General features: G+C 43.1%; 2 protein-coding genes across 6 annotated transcripts in view; one reads left to right on the top strand and one right to left on the bottom strand.

Annotated features, from left to right (window-relative positions):
* Positions 1 to 17330, bottom strand: part of ODF2L (outer dense fiber of sperm tails 2 like) — a 409562-nt gene that overhangs the window by 209889 nt on the left and 182343 nt on the right. The window lies entirely within an intron of this gene.
* Positions 2601 to 17330, top strand: part of CLCA4 (calcium-activated chloride channel regulator 4) — a 30551-nt gene continuing 15821 nt past the window's right edge. The window contains exons 1-6 of the mRNA XM_001926978.5: positions 2601 to 3610; positions 8554 to 8694; positions 8830 to 8977; positions 13214 to 13322; positions 14537 to 14714; positions 15042 to 15260. Coding sequence (XP_001927013.4) covers positions 3455 to 3610; positions 8554 to 8694; positions 8830 to 8977; positions 13214 to 13322; positions 14537 to 14714; positions 15042 to 15260 — 951 coding nt within the window. The 5' untranslated portion in view covers positions 2601 to 3454. The remainder of the gene's footprint in view (positions 3611 to 8553; positions 8695 to 8829; positions 8978 to 13213; positions 13323 to 14536; positions 14715 to 15041; positions 15261 to 17330) is intronic.

Raw genomic sequence — 17330 nt, 5'->3', positions numbered from 1 at the left:
CTTCTGATGAGTTCTGGCACCTTTTGCTCTAGGACTAGACCTTCTTTTATTAAAATTTTTATTATAGTTGATTATAATGTTCTGTCAATTTCTGCTGTACAGCAAAGTGACCCAGTTACACATATATATGCATTCTTTTTCTCACATTGTCTTCTATCATGTTCTGTCACAAGTGACTGTATATAGTTCCCTGTGCTGTACAACAGGACCTCACCGCTTATCCATTCTAAATGTAAAGGTTTGTATCCTACTAACCCCAAACTCCCTGTCCATCTCACTCCCTCTCCCTCCCCCTTGGCAACCACAAGTCTCTTCTTCATGTATGTGAGTCTGTTTCTGTTCTGTAGATAGATTCCTCTGTGCCATATTTTAGGTCCCACATATAAGTGATATCATATGGTATCTCTTGTTCCCTTTCTGACTTACTTCACTTAGTATGAGACTCTCTAGTTGCATCCACATTGCTGCAAACGGCATTATTTTGTCCTTTTTTATGGCTGAGTATTATTCCATTATGTATATGTATCACATCTTCTTAACCCATCTGTATGTCAATGGACATTTAGGTTGCTTCCATGTCTTGGCTTTTGTGATTAGTGATGCAATGAACATAGGATGCATGCAATTTTTTGAACGAAAGTTTTGTCCAGATATATATCCAGGAGTGGGATTGCTAGGTCACATGGTAGTTCTATATTTAGTTTTTTGAGGAATCTCCATACTGTTTTCCATAGTGGTTGCACCAATTTTATCCCCACCAATGGTGAAGAAGGATACCCTTTTCTCCACATCATCTCCATTTGTTATTTGTTGTTTTGTTAATGATGGCCATTATGACTGGTGTGAGGTGGTACCTCATTGTAGTTTTAATTTGCATTTTTCTAATAATTAGTGATGTTGAGCATTTTTTCATGTGCCTGTTGGCCATTATATGTCTTCTTTGGAGAAATGTCTACATAGGTCTTATGCTTATTTTTCAATTGCATTGTTTGTTTTTTTTGGTATAGATTTGTATAGTTTTTTGTATATTTTGGAGATTAGCCCTTGTTGGTTGCATCATTTGCAATTATTTTCTCCAATTCTATAAGTTGTCTTTTAGGTTTTTGTAATGATTTCATTGCTATGCAAAGGTTTGTAGGTTTGGTTAGATCCCACTGGTTTATTTTTGCTTTGATTTCTGATGCTTTGGGAGACTGACCTGAGAACACATTTGTAAGGTTGATGTCAGAGAATGTTTTGCCTGTATCTCTTCTAGGAGTTTGATGATGTCTTGTCTTATGTTTAAGTCTTTGAACCATTTTGAGTTTATTTTTGTGCACGGTGTGAGGGTGTGTTCTAGTTTCATTGATTTACATGTGGCTGTCCAGTTTTTCCAGTACCACTTGCTGGAGGACTTTTTCCCCATTTCATATTCTTGCCTCCTTTGTTGAAGATTAATTGACCATAGGTGTCTGGGTTTATTTCTGGGTTCTCTATTCTCGTCCATTGGTCCGTATGTCTGTTTTTGTACCAATACTACACTGTCTTGATTATTGTAGCTTTGTAATATTGTCTGAAGTCTGGGAGAGTCATGCCTCCTGCTTTGTTTTTGTTCCTCAGAATTGCTTTGGCAATTCTGGGTCTTTTTATGGTTCCATATAAGTTTTTGGATTGTTTGTTGTAGTTCTGTGAAAAAAATGTCATGGGTAATTTGATAGGGATTACACTGAATCTGCAGATTGCTTTGGGTTGTACGGCCATTTTAATGATATTAATTCTTCCAATCCAAGAGCACGGACTATCTCTCCATTTTTTGAATCCTCTGTAATTTCCTTGATTAATGCTTTACAGTTCTCAGCTATAAGTCTTTCACTTCCTTGGTCAGGTTTATTCCTAGGTATTTAATTATTCTTGGTGTGATCTTAAAAGGTATTGTATTTTTACATTCATTTTCTAGTATTTCATTGTTAGCATACAGAAATGCCACCGAATTCTGAGTATTAATCTTTGCTGAATTCATTGATCAGTTCAAGTAGTTTTTGTGTGGAGGCCTTAGGGTTTTCTATATCCAGTATCATGTCATCTGTATATGGCGATGACTTAACCTCTTCTCTTCCCGTTCGGATGTGATTTATTTCTATTGCTTGTCTGATTGCTGCGGCTGGGACATCCAGTACGATGTTGAATGACAGCGATGAGAGTGGGCATCCTGGAGGACTAGACCTTCTACATTCATCCTCACAACTAACCTCACTCCTTTTCTCTATTTTAAAAGCTCCTAATATGTTATTTGCCTTATTAAACAATATTGCCTTATTATGAAGTGACTAAATCTGGAGTAAAAATATTGGGTTCAAATACTGTCTCTGCTGTTTACTAGTTATGTGACCCTGGCAAGTTGCTGAAATTGTGTGCTTCAGTTTCTCCAAAACTAAAATGAAGATAATATACATACATACATCCCAAAGTTGCAATGAAGATTAAGTGGGAGAATCTATGCCCTGGCAAAACTGAGTAAATATAAACTATCAATATTATTTACTCTGGCTCAATAACCAACACATACCAGAACTTTTTTTTTTTTTTTTTTTTTTTTTTTTTTTTTTTTTTGTAGGGCCGCACCTGTGGCATATGGAATTTCCCTGGCTAGGGGTTGAATCAGAGCTACAGCGGCCATACTACACCACAGCCACAGCAACATGGGATCCAGTCCACGTCTGTGACCTACACCACAGCTCACGGCAACAGTGGATCCTTAACTCACTGAGTGAGGCCAGGGATCCAACGCACATCCTCATGGATCCTAGTCGGGCTCATTACCGCTGAGCCACAGGGGGAATTTCCTACTAGACTTTTTTGATATACTTGTATGAAAACAAGTTCTATTCATTCTTTACTGACAGGATTCTTAAAAATTTATCAAATCTGCCTTAATTTATCAGCCTTTAAATTTAGATTTCAAAGCTACCTCATCTAATTTGGTACTACTTACATTTAGTAATCTTATATTTTTTCTATTGTTTATACTGTAACTAATGTAAACGAAAATTACATCACTCTGTCACCTGAATAATAAAATTAGTGTTACTGTTTCTATTAGTTTCATTACAGCATTGTATTTATTTTCATATTGCACTCTTCAGAAAATACAAACTATGTTATATAGAAGAAATTAGCCGTAATTAGAAAGTATAAAAAATGTATCCCAAATGGAGTATGTACAATATATTTTGTAAAAGGATCTGAACTCTGCTATGATTCAGATCATTTTTAGAATAACATACAATAAAATGATTGTGTAAACTGAAGTCAAATATTTTCCCACATATGTAACGTTGACCTTTACACAGTCAATGCCCCATAATCAGCCAACCTTGATAATGTCTAGGAGCACATATATATATGAAAAGATTAAAGGTGAAAGAAAAGCCTCTTGAACAAGCCAGCCCTGGGCCAGAACGACTCAAGAGGGAGGATGGGTTTCTTCAGCTCTGTCCTCCTCTTGGTCCTACACCTGCTGCAAGGGTCCAGAACTTCCTTGGTTCAGCTGAACGCCAATGGCTACGAGGGCGTCCTCATTGCTATAGACCCTGCTGTGCCAGAAGATGAAACACTCATCACAGAGATAAAGGTAAGGAAGGAATGGAATTCTCTGGTTTGAACTGCAGAGAAGAAGACAAGTTAGTAGCTAATGACTGCAATGGAAATGTCTCCAGAAGTCTAAAAGCAGCATGGGCAGTGAGGACGATGCAGGACTGGGCAGTGAGAAGCAAGGGTTTCAGACGGGTTCTACCCTGTCTCACCACAGGACCAAAGCCCAAAAGGCGCAGGGACCTCCCGATCCTCAGTTTCTCTGCCTGTGAATCGGCAGTTGAACCCGTCTGCTCTTTAAACAGTTGTTTACTGAAGGCTTGCTCATGGCATGCCAGGAGAAGGAGCAGGGATTTTTCCAGGGCCCTGATCTGCTGAGCACACATTCTTTCCAGATTACAGAGGTACCAGGAGCGTGCCGGTGCAGAGCAGGTCAGGGGTAGTGAGCTGCTAGGCAGTGGAATAAGTCAGCGAGGGGATGGGCAGGGCTGGCAGGGCTGGACGGGACAATGTGTGTTACCGTCTCCCGCGGGGTATCAGGGGAGGCCTCACTGTGGACGTGACATTGACGGAGGCCCGAGGTGCGTGAGGGAAGGGCCACGGAGACCTGGGGGGCGGGGGACAGCAGGTGCAGTGGCATGGAGGGGACCGCATGCTTGATGTGACCAAGAAGCAACAGTGAACGGGCAGGAGGAAGGCTGGGGAGAGCTAAAGGGGAAAGGCAGCAGGTCCCAGACCGCTGGAAAGATCTGGACTTTCACTCCGAGCGAGATGAGAATCCATACAAGGCTCTGAGCAGAGGAGAGGTGTGTGCTCATGACTGTTCTGGGGTCACTGGGGCGGCAGTGCTGAGGAAACTCTGCAGGGGGCTTTTCTTGTCACCTGTCCTGTACCAGCTCTGCTGTGGCACAGAGGTCCCTCCTGCACCAGCTCTGCTATGGCACAGAGGTCCCATCATGCCCTAGCTCTGCTGGGGCAGAGAGGTCCCATCCTGCACCAGCTCTGCTTCAGCACAGAGGTCCCCCACCCCTGGCCAACCCACAGCTCTGCTGGGGCACAGAGGTGTAGGCGGCCACTGGGTAGGCGGCCACTGGGTAGGTAAAGGGACAGTGACCAGGCCAGCACATGTCGTGGGTAGGGATCATTAACGTGGTGTGATCCTGGACTTTTTCTTCATCAGTGAAGTGACCACAGAGAAATATGGTGATGATATACATGTGTTGGGTAAGGGAGGGGAGGAGGCAAAAAAGAAGTCAGGACTTCAGCGGTTTGGGTCTGAATACTTAGAAGGGTGAAATTATCATCGACTGAGAAGGGAAAGACGTAAGTGGAGATACTTTTGCAGTTGAGAAGTCAAAAGTTACTCAATTCAAAATCTGAATTTGGGATGCTTGCTAGATATCCACATGCTGGAGCTGGGAATCTGGATTCAGGGAAGAAATCTGGGTGGGGGTGAGATTTCAAGCCATGAGAGCTAATGAGTTCCTGGGAAGCATGGATGGAGAAGAGAAAGGCTCTGGGTTGGAGTGAGGCCTCCGGTTTCCGGTTTCTTTGCACTGCAGTATCCCACGCTGCACAGAGACGGCTGTGGCAGCCGTGTGCGACCGTTCTCTCTGCCCCTGACAGAGACGTGGACTGCTTCCTCATCTTCAGTTCTTCCACGGCCGTGTCCTTACACACACAGTGTTAGCCTTCTGCCTGGGTGTCGTTATCCGTCCGCAGCTGACGGGCTTGACCTCAGTCACGAGCAGGTGGTTCTGTGGCAGCCGTTCGTGACTCATTCCGCATAGTCTTAGGCACAGTGGTCTTCAGTCATTTGACACCTACTGGATTCCAGGAAAATGCAAAGATCCCTTTACTGAAGAACACAGGCTTGAGAGGCAGTTGATAGAGCTGATTCTGAAAGATGGCTTGATAGTGTCCAGGACAGTTGAGCAGAATCAAGGCCTCGGAGTATCAGAGGTCAGTACTTGGAAGCATTACTTACAGGGATGGAAATGCTGTGGAAGCGGTCCTCTTGGGAATGCACGAGGAAAGGATTTACTGTTAGTCGCCATTCCTAGACAAGACAACAATCCCCGGCATTCTCCCAGCTCTCCACAAGTGCTTCCACTAATACCACCAGGCAGCACGGTGAAATCCTCTCGTCCACATGACACGGAAGAGAAAACTGGGGTTCGGAGAAGGAAAGAACTTTTCCCAGGTCACATTAAATAGAACAATCAGGAGTTCCCATTGTGGCTCAGCGGTTGGCATCCATGAGGATGCAGATTTGACCCCTGGCCTCGCTCAGTGGGTTAAGGACCCGGCATTGCCATGAACTGTGCTGTAGGCCGCAGATGTGAATCAGATCCCACGTTGCTGTGGCTGTGGTGTAGGCTGGCGGCTCCAGTTCTGATTGGACCCCAAGCCTGGGAACCTCCACATGCCGTGGGTGCGGCCGTAAAAGACAAAAGACAAAAATAAATAAATGAATAAAATGAGCAAATAGTACAATCAGAGCTGAGGTCTGAAATCCAGCACATGGGCTTTGAAGGTGTCAGATCTGGGTTTGCGTTCCAGCTTATGTAAGATGGCAAAAATCACTCTTTTTTTGTAACTGGTGAACCAACTTGTGGACATAACTTTATTCTAACCATAATAAAATTTGTGTTAAATTGAGTCATAATTTATGACCTGACTTTCAATTGCCAACTTTCCTTATTCCTTTTATTTTTATTTCTTATTTATTGGCCGTGCCTGAGGCACGTGGAAGTTCCTGGGTCAGGAATCACACCCTGCACCATGGCAGGGACAAAGCCGATCCTTAGCTTGCTGCACCACCAGGGAACTGCCCTTCTTCCTTCTGTTCATATCTTTGGGGTTTTAGAGTAATTATTTTTTTGAAAATTTGATATCATAACCTTCTTTGATCCAACGAGATTATTATAGGAATTCACAGAAGGAACACTATTAACCACCTCGGCATACCCCAAGGTATCACAGTCACCTGATGTAGGGTCTGTGAAACACCTCATGACCTGGGAACACACAGGTGACCAAGGCAGTTATACAGAACCATGAGACTACAAAGCAAATGGAATCCCTTGGACTTGTGCAGTGCTCAGCCCCCACAACTGGATGCAGCAAGCCTACTTTCCTGAACTGTACCACAGCTGAAATTAGAAACACACTTGTATCTCCTGGGCACAGAGAAGGCCTTCACTCTTGCAGTGAAGAAAGTAGCAACTGGTTGAGCTCTAAGTATCCCCCCCACCCCCAAAAGAAAAAATAAATAAATAAAGAGGCGAGAGCTTCTTAGGGGACAGGTAGAGAAGTCTTTCATCTGCTTTTGCCAGCGGAGAAGTAACCTATCTGCTTGAGGAGATCTCTGCAGTGCTCTTCCTAACTCCTAGCCAGTGCTCTGGGCCCTCAGTCCTTTGTACCCTGGATCCTGACGGGCCCCGGCTCTGCACCCAATCTGTTGGCTGGTCTCGTCGGTGTGTGTGAGTCAGCACGGCAGACTCTCTTCATGAGAACACAGGGGAGCCCTGGAATTCCCGAGGGAGAATAATTCTCTTGGGGGCTCATGTAGGTCAGGAGCCCTCAGGGGGAGGAAACAACGGCGTAGACTTGGATTGGATGTTGCCAGCGATGAAGAGCTTGACCTCTCACCCAGCACCCAGCTCCCTCAGTTACTCAATGGACTTGGCGAGGCAGAGTGTTACCACAGGAACTCGCCGCCAATCTATTCTGCCAGGAGACAGTAAGCTCCAGAGAGGCTATTTCTCTTACTAATCATGGGATCTTTGGCTTCAGGATACTGAACAATATAAGGTGATTGTATTTTCAACTGGGTGACAGAGCAAAAGGATCTGCCTATGATCCGAAAGCCTGGCCTCTCCTACGAATTCTGCCATCACTCCACTCCAATCCCAGTCTAGGCTTCCAGTCCAGCTGCTTTCCCTGAGTTGAGGGATAATAAAAACCTTTTCTCTGAGCCACCCCAGAGCCCCTTCTCCCCCGCTTGTTCCAGCTGAGACTGTTCTCTGCGAAGATTGACCAACAGTAATGACACCAGGCAGTTTTATGACTGCTACGTGTCCAGGACTTTATAACTTATTCCATGTTTACAACCCCAAAGACAGGCTGTAATAGTTCACTTAAGGGATGAAGAAACAGCTTCAGAGGGTTGCATAAATACTGGCCAAGTTCTATCACCCAGAAAGCGCTAATGCCAGTGTTGGAACTAAGTGGGTGACTCTACAGTCTACGCCATTATTATTTTATACAATTTCTCACAGCACCAAACAGCAGAATTTTCCCTTTGTTGAAGGATTATGGAAAACTCGAAGACTTTAATGAGCAGAATTAAGCTATAATTTTGGACGGACAGTTGATAGTGTGGGAATTGTGAGGGAGAAACCTGCTACTAGTTGCTTTTTCTATCTACCCTTTTTTTTCAGCTTTCTTGTTTTTTTACTTAAAATATAGTTGATTTACAATGTTGTGACAATGTCTCTGTACTGCACGGTGACCCAGTCAGACATGTGTACGCATTCTTTTATCACACTATCTTCTATCACGGTCTAGCCCAAGAGGTTGGGTGTCGTTTCCTGTGCAGTACAACAGGGCTTTGTTGCTTATCGATTCTAAACATAAGAGTTCTCATCTACCAACCCCAAACTCCCAGTCCATCCCACTCCCTTCTCCCTCCCCTTTGGCAAACGCAAGCCATAAAAAAGAATGAAATAATGCCGTTTGCAGCAACATGGATGCGACTAGAGATTCTCATACTAAGTGAAATGAGTCAGAAAGAGAAAGACAAGCACCACATGATCTCGCTTATATGTGGAACCTAGAATACGGCAAAATGAACAGACTGGCAGATAGAGAGAATGGGCCTTCTCTCTACTCTTACTTTGGGAAGGGCCTGTGATGAGCACCTGCTCATTTACTCCACACTCACGTGGCCATCTTCTCGTATTTTTCCTCTAATAATAGGACATGGTGACTGCTGCATCTACATACCTGTTTGAAGCCACAGAAAAAAGATTCTATTTCAAAAATGTATCAATATTAATTCCAGAGAGCTGGAAGAACATCACACAATACAAGAGGCCAAAACAGGAAAGCTACAAACACGTAAGTCAAAAAGCTTCTCTTACAAGCATTTTCTCTGCTGCTTCTCAGTTTTGACCTAAATTAATCATTTCTGAGTTTTTCAGACAAATGTCATTTCTATTCTGACGGTTTAAAAATCTCTTGAAACATTCGCAGGCTGATGTCATTGTTGCACCACCGACCGTCCCAGGTAGAGACGAGCCGTATACCAAGCAGTTCACCGAGTGTGGAGAAAAAGCAGAATACATCCATTTCACCCCCGACTTTGTACTCGGAAAAAAGCAAAATGAATTTGGACCATCAGGTAGGAATTTTGGTTAAAACAAGCATTTTGCAATGATTCCAACAAGCAGATTTGTAGCCATGTTCTGTGTACAAGCCTTGGAGCCAGAGTTCCTAGGTTCAAATCCTGACCCACTACAGCTGTGGGTGACCTTGGACAGGTGACCTAGGCTCTCTGAGCTTATTCCCTAAAAACAGTGCATAGAGCTCTTACCTTAAAGAATTGTTGGGGATGTTAAACCAGATGATCTTTCTCATTGTACTCATTCCAATGTCTTCAGAAATTTGCAGCTATAATACATGCTTTTCCTAAGGAATATATTTTTTTTTCTTTTTAGGGCTGCACTTGCAGCATATGGAAGTTCCCAGACTAGGGGTCAACCTGGAGCTGCAGCTGCCAGCCACAATCACAGCAGGACAGTATCCAAGTCATATCTGTGACCCACGCCACAGCCGGAGCAAGACCAGGGATCAAACCCACATCTTCATGGATACTAGTCGGGTTCTTAACCTGCTGAACCACAATGAAAATTCAAAGGAATAATTTTTAGATTTTAATTTTTTAGTTCTCTACTGCTGGATATTAATCAATCACATGTCACCCCTATGGAAGACAGATGCATGAAAATCTGAAAAGGGCCAAGATGACAGTTCCTAGCCAAGAAAAAACACTCATAGGCTGTTAGCTGCTGCTGTTATTATTCCAACTATTCCTTTAACCAGATGAACTTGATCTACAAGAGATAATTTTTTACCTATTAAAATAGCAATTTCATCTGGTTAAAACTGAAAGTTAAGATCATTGTCCCAAATGAACTAGAATGCACATTATTTTTTACAGGAAAATGAAAAATATCAAAGGAAGGCTCAATCCACATGTCACTACTCAATAAACGCCTTCCTGCATATTTACAGCCCAGAATCACCTCTTCCTCCTCCACTGCCCTTCAGTGAAGATTCCTTAGGTCCTGGCTCTGTCAGCTAGACCTGGTCCTCACCACTGCCTGGACCTGCTCCCCACCCCAATCGAGAAAGTGCCATCTCCCCACCCCAGCCCAGGCTTCCCTCTCCCTATACTTTGGTCTGACCGTATTTGTTCTCCTTGGCACCATAATCCTTTGTGCCCTTCTAGATACACTTTCTTTCCTACCTGGCGTGTCCAGTGAAGTCAGTCGTGTCAGCTACCATTATACACAGCTCATTCCCTCACCACTCTCATCCTTGTTTCACTAAACTTGCCAAGCTCTCTGTACTGAATTTCCAGCCAGTTTCGTTTGGCTCTCAATATGTCTCCAAGTTTGTGAAAGAAAATTATAAAACTAATTGATATCTTAAAAAAAAAAAAAAAAACCTTGGAGTTCCCACTGTGGCCCAGTGGATTAAAGATCCAGCCTTGCCAAGCCACAGCCAAGCCATAGGTCACAGCTGTGGCTTGGATTCCACTCCTGGCCCAGGAACTTCCACATGCCGTGGATGCAGCCAAAATACAAATAAAAATGAAATAAAATAACACCTTTTCCAAGCTCAGTGAAGCCCTAAAAGTCATGCAACAATGACTGGACTTGCCTCCTCTCGTCTCCCCAATAGCACCTGTCCTAAACTTCTACCATGTTCTCAAGCTCACCACTCTTTTCAACTCCATCAGTTAACAGATGCCTTGATGCAGAAAGCAGAGTCCCTACCGTCTTCTTCTCTACTTTCAAACTCATGTCCACCTTCCTCTCCCCCAGCATCCACCTGTCTTAGAAGAGCACGGCTTTCTCCAGTCTTTAAAGCCAACGTCTTCATCTGAGCTCTTGTTCTCTCCCCAAACCGCCCATCTCGGCCCATCTCATAACTGACAGTTCCTCTTTCCCTCCTAGACTTGTGCTTCTGCCATGCAGTGAGACACGTGTTTATGAAAAAAAACCACATTCTTCAAAGGAGTGCCTTAAAAAGAACATGGCTTTTGGGGAAAAACTTTAAGAAGAAACTCCTCAAAATCTACGCCATCTGTAACTAAAATGATAGCAACAGTAACAATAACTCCCTGGAAAGATCTCTTGGGCACCGAGCAGCAGCCCTTCAGTGTGGCCGAGGGCTGCCGACAGAGCAGATATTAAAAGAAAACACACACACACACACACAGAAATGCTATTGGAAATGAGAACAGGGCTAGTGGGAACTGAGACAATGATGGGGATAGGAATGGGATTCTAAGTCAGAGGGGATGCCTTTTATTTTTATTTAATTTTTTTTTTTTGGCTTTTGTCTTTTTAGGGCCGCACCTGCGGCATGTAGAGGTTCCCAGGCTAGGGGTCAAATCGGAGCTGTAGCTGCCAGCCACAGCCACAGCCACGTGAGATCTGCACCACACCCGTGACACCACAGCTCATGGCAATGCCAGATCCTTAACCCACTGAGCAAGGCCAAGGATCGAACCTGCAACCTCATGGTTCCTAGTTAGATTATTTAACCACTGAGCCATGATGGGAACTCCTGGGTGTGCTTTTTAAAAAGAAAAATTGTATATGTTTGAAACATACAGCAGGATGACTTGACAGACATGTACACAGTGAAATGATCACAACAATTAAACTAACCAACATATTATCTCCTCACCTAGTTACCTGTGTTTGATCAGAGCACCTGTAATCTACTATTTTAGCAAACTAAGGTGGGCATGGGAGCCAGGCAATCAGTCATGAGCTGAAAAGGAAGTGAGTCTGAGAGTTGGCTCAGCACAAGGGGCAGTTAACTTAAATTTCCTTACATTTCACCAAATTCCTATTGCAGTAGCTGATGTGAGAGCTTTTTCCTGCCACAGAATATATATAATTCACTCACACCAATCTAGCTCCATTTGCCTAGGAAATGTAAAAACAGTGTTTTTAAAATTTAATGTGCAAAGAAATAACTTAGGGATCTTGTTGATAAGAATATTCTGAGTCAGTAGGTCTAGAGTAGACCCAAGATTCTGCATGTCTTGTTAGTTCCCAGGTGATGCTGACACTGCTGGTGCAAGGAACACATTTCGAGTAGCGAGGACTTAAAGAAGGAATATGACTACTGCATAATACTGACATCCCCCCCCCCGATTTCAGGCCTCACGAGTACATCTGAGTTGGTAGACTAGACTATTTTTCCAGTCTCTCCTTCTCCATTTCTTTTTTTTTTTTTTTTTTTTTTTGTCTTTTTTGTTGTTGTTGTTGCTATTTCTTGGGCCGCTCCCATGGCATATGGAGGTTCCCAGGCTAGAGGTTGAATCGGAGCTGTAGCCACCGGCCTACACCAGAGCCACAGCAACGCGGGATCCGAGCCGCGTCTGCAACCTACACCACAGCTCACGGCAACGCCGGATCGTTAACCCACTGAGCAAGGGCAGGGACCGAACCCGCAACCTCATGGTTCCTAGTCGGATTCGTTAACCACTGAGCCACGACGGGAACTCCAGGCTCCTTCTCCATTTCTATCTCCTCTGAAATTTTTCCTAATATTGCTAAAACAAAAATCCCACATGTTTCTTCTTTCTGAATTTAAGCTCGGATTTACCTTTATTCTTCTATTCCCTCTGAAATTCTTTGGGAAAAAAAATTTAATTCTGACTCCCTCTCTCTCTAAACGTATCCTAGTCAAGGACTAGATCTTACTCATCTTTATGTTCCTAAGACCTTTTATATAAATATAAAATATAAATATAAATTATATATGAATATATATAATTAACAATAATGGTTTTCACTTAATGCTTCTATGTGCTAAGTACTATAATTTAATCACCTCATTTACACCCTCCCTCAACTTATGTAAGGTTGATCTATGGTAGTGTTTTTCGGTCTTGTTTTTTTTTATTAACAACCCCCCAAGGAGCATGCATAGATATTTTTTAACAAATTGTACTTTCACGAAAATTTAGTACTATGGGTATGTTATATATCTGTTTATGATATTGGCAGGAGTGAGTTTGCAGAGTCAAAAACCAATGTAATATCTATGACGTTTTGCCTCCTGCCCCAAGAACTAAAGCTCAAAGCCCCGTCTATAGCTTATATATATAAAATAAGTATTTATTTGATTTGACAGGCTGTGGAATAAAAAAATAACATGCCAAAAATACTATTTAACAATAAAATGCAATGCAAGGCAATATGCTTTTTTATAAACAAGAAAATAAATGTTAGCAGTTATTTAATATATTTTTATAAAAATTTTCCTGAAATATATGAGACAAATTTTGTCACTTGAATCGTGATCCTGTATTTGGAATATCTCCCCACAGGCAAAGCACTTGTGCACGAGTGGGCCCATCTCCGCTGGGGCGTGTTTGATGAGTACAATGATGACGAGCCTTTCTACAGCGCGAAGTCAAAGAAAATTGAAGCGACAAGGCATGGCCATTTAAATCGTCCTAAATTACTGCAGGCTTTAATTTCTTCTTTTCCTTAGTTTGAGTTCTTTCAAAAGCCATGTATTCATTTTCACCTCAATGCAGGTAACAGATGCTATGTCACAAAGCAATGCTTTTCTGTTTTGGTTTTTTTTTTTTTTTTTGAAAATGTATTTTAAAGTAGGTGGTTATCTTGGGAGTTCTCACTGTGGCGTAGTGGGATAAGAATCCAACTGTAGGAGTTCCTGTCGTGGTGCAGGGAAAACAAATCTGACTAATATTCATGAGGTTGCAGGTTCGATCCCTGGCCTCTCTCAGTGGGTTAAGGATCCTACTTGCTATGGCTGTGATGTAGGCCGGCAGCTGTAGCTCCGATTAGACCCCTAGCCTGGGAACCTCCATATGCCGCGGGTGCAGCCCTGAAAAAATAAAAATAAAAAATAAAAAAAGACTCCAACTGCAGTAGCTGGGTTACTGCGGAAGTGCAGGTTTGAGTCCCAGCCCAGGGCAGTGGGTTAAATGACCCAGAATTGCCTCAGCTGCAGCTTGGATTCAATATCCGGCCCAGGAAATTCCATGTGCCTCTGGTGCGGCTGGTTATCCATTTAAAATACACTAGCTTCAAAAGCACTTGGTAGCCAAGCTGACACATTTTTATACCTCTGCCACAGCTGCCAGAACTCATTTGCACTGAAGTTAGTGTTCTGTGTAAAGGGCTGCCCTACAAGCTAAACTAAAACCTGAAGGTATGAAACATTTCATACTTTTGAGGATATCTTCTTTGAATAAAAAATATACAACGAGTCTTAGGCTAAAGTGGTACCTAGAGTCAATGATTTCACCAGGTGCCTGGTCCAGACACCTGCAGTGCATTCACCATCACAAGCTACTACAAGAGGTGTTCGGAAAAGCAGAGCCTGTAGCCATTAGTGTAAATGGGAAAAAGGAGCTTTAATCCCAGGAGAGAACTCAGCCATTGTACATACTGGAGATTCCACTTAAAATTTCTTTCTAAAATTTCTTGAAATACAGATAAGTGCTCTGGTAGAAAATCTTAAACTTTACTATCAAAACAGGATCTATGTGGTATTCAAATAATAACAAAACCTTGACACAAAGATCATTATTATAAACATTGATACAAAGACCACTTAAGATTTTCAAAAAGTGTTAATGATTAGGTTGTCTCAAAGACTAACTGTCACATATTTTCAGGTGCTCAACAGGTATTACTGGTATAAACAGAGTTCATAAGTGTCAAGGAGGCAGCTGTGCAACCAGGCCATGCAGAACTGATGCTAATACAAAACTATATGAAAAAGATTGTCAATTCTTCCCTGATAAATATCAAATTGAAAAGACATCCATAATGTTTATGCAAGGTATTGATTCTGTAAGTATACCAATAATTACTTCAGATTGTATATTTATAATCAAAGGACATGTGATGAACTTTATAAATATCTGAGCAGGTGACTTGAGGGATTAGACTATTAATATCGAATGCTTTGAACACTGACTGGCACATAGTAAGCACTCAACTAGTGTAATCTATTATTATTATTATTGGAAATCTACCTAACTATTAAATGGTTCCTCAGTGAATCATATTTCATTCAATAAACAACATATTTGGAGGATTTTCATTTTTTTAGATTTGTGGTTGAGTTTTTAAATACACTGAATATAAAAATTATTTGTCATTTTATTAACCTCTTAGGTCGCTGAGTTCTGTAATGAAAAAAACCATAACCGAGAAGCTCCAAGCCTACAGAATAAAAAGTGCGATTCCAGAAGCACCTGGGAGGTGATCAGCAGCTCCGAGGATTTTAATATCACAGAAGTAATGGTGGCACCGCCCCCGGCACCCGTCTTCTCGTTGCTGAAGATCAGTGAGAGAATTGTGTGCTTAGTTCTCGATAAGTCCGGAAGCATGTCAGTAAGTTCATGTGCCCACTTGTTCTAAATGTAGAGTCAGAGCCTTGACTGAATGCTTAAAAACTCTCTGAAGGCTCCCTGCCCCTGGGCTGTTCCACGTTGCATGGCGGCTTAAGTACCGTCACCTCCTGTGGTCATGAACTCAAGAGGAGCAGTGAATATTACAATGAAAGGGTGGCCATAGAGCTAGAAGGACCTAATCCAAGAACCTCTGTTTTATCCAGAAAATGGAGAATTTGAGGAGTACTTCTAGGCTCATTAGCAAAGCTTTAGTTAGAAAATCAGAACTAAAGATTGAAATATGAAAATGTTTCCTGACCTCCCCCCCCTTATCTATTGGAAAAACTTAACAGACATGTGAAGATAGTGGACTGAAGGCTTTTAAACTGCATTCCAAGTCAATGAACAAGATCAATGGGGAGAATTCTTAACATGGCTTTATCTTTCTTGCATTCTCTATATAAATGACCTCCTTATGCTCAAAGACACAGACAAAAAATCACCACAAAGAAGGTATGTCCAGGAGTTTCCATCGTGGCGCAGTGGTTAATGAATCTGACTAGGAACCATGAGGTTGTGGGTTCGATCCCTGGCCTCGCTCAGTGGGTTGGGGATCCAGCGTTGCTGTGAGCTGTGGTGTAGGTCGAAGACGTGGCTCAGATCCCACATTGCTGTGGCTGTGGTGTAGGCCGGCGGCTACAGCTCCAGTTAGACCCCCTAGCCTGAGAACTTCCATATGCTGTGGGTGTGGCCCTGAAAAGACAAAAAGACAAAAAAAAAGAATATGTCCGGATTTAGCCATTCATTCCTTCTATCATCGTTAAATGAATGGCAGGCATCGTATTAAGTTCTAAGAACAGAGACTTGTTTGCTTAAAGAGTTCATAGTTGGATAGAGAAAATTTTCCCTCCTTTCCCCTTCATGTGTTAACTCATACTCATGCTTCAAAATCTGGTGTAGGTACCTACTTCCTCCAGGTTGGTCTTTCAGGACGGGCTAAGGGCCCTTCTGTGGGTCTCCCACAGTGATCTGTGCAAGTCTCTATTGCCATATGTTACATGGAAAGTATAACATTTCCCTCTCACTAGACTGCAAGCTCCTCTAGGACTTGGAATTCTGTTCTCTAGGAACGATGTACCTAGGGCTTTAGACAGTGTCTTAGTCATCTTTGCATCCTTTCTGCCTAGAATAGGGTTTATCACATGAAGTTACTCAATAAATAACTGTTGAAATGAGCAGACTACAAATGAGCAGGTGCAAGGTGATAATGCCCCTAAAAGAAGGGCATATTTGAAGCCGCGCACAGCATATGCTGAAGATCAAGAATAATGTCATCAACAAACAGGGGTTGGGTGGCGAGTGAAAAGGCCAGAGGATGCTACAGCTGAATGAAATAATTAACAAGAGCACAGGGTTTGGGAAAGAGCCTCAGAGGGCTAGACACCAGTCCGTCGAAGTGTTCTAGGAGGTGTCCCTGGGGAGAGATGAGTTTCCCGATTGGGAGAAGACGAGCGGCCTCCCCTAGACGGGGTGCAGGCAGAGCCAAGTTTAAAGTGGCAGAGAGGGCCCGCAGAGATGGGGCGGTAGGCGTCCTCCACTGTGATTTGGTCCCGGGGAGAGCAGAGGGGTGTTTGGGCGAGTTTGGGATGAGCTGCACAGATCACCTGGTATTGAAGGACTGCAAAAGACAAGTGTATGAAGAGGTGTGCTTTCTGGGTATTCACCTGGGAACAGGGACATGCTTCCTAATGGTTTACCACAGAAACAACTCCAATTAACCCATCAGGGGAAATGCGGTGGGGAGAGATTAATAGCAGAAGGGGAAATGAGTGAGGGAGGGATGAGGCCCCTCATAAGTTAGCTGCAGCTCGAGTAAATTCAGCCTTTGGGTAGTCTAGTGAGCAGAGAATGGGGAGACTGCAGACTCTAGCTGGAGTCCATGGGACCTGGGGAGTGGTTTCATCTCAACACAGCTGAGCAGAGGATCCCAAGAGTAATGAGGCACGTCCTAGTTCCCGAGTCATCACACCCTAACTCCAACCCAACCGCCGTCCTACTCCACACCTCAGAT

This window comes from Sus scrofa, chromosome 4 (assembly GCF_000003025.6).
Source record: "Sus scrofa isolate TJ Tabasco breed Duroc chromosome 4, Sscrofa11.1, whole genome shotgun sequence".
Classification (NCBI taxonomy): Eukaryota; Metazoa; Chordata; class Mammalia; order Artiodactyla; family Suidae; genus Sus; species Sus scrofa.
The sequence above is the reverse complement of the archived record's forward strand: the minus strand, read 5'-3'. Positions and strand labels throughout refer to the sequence as shown.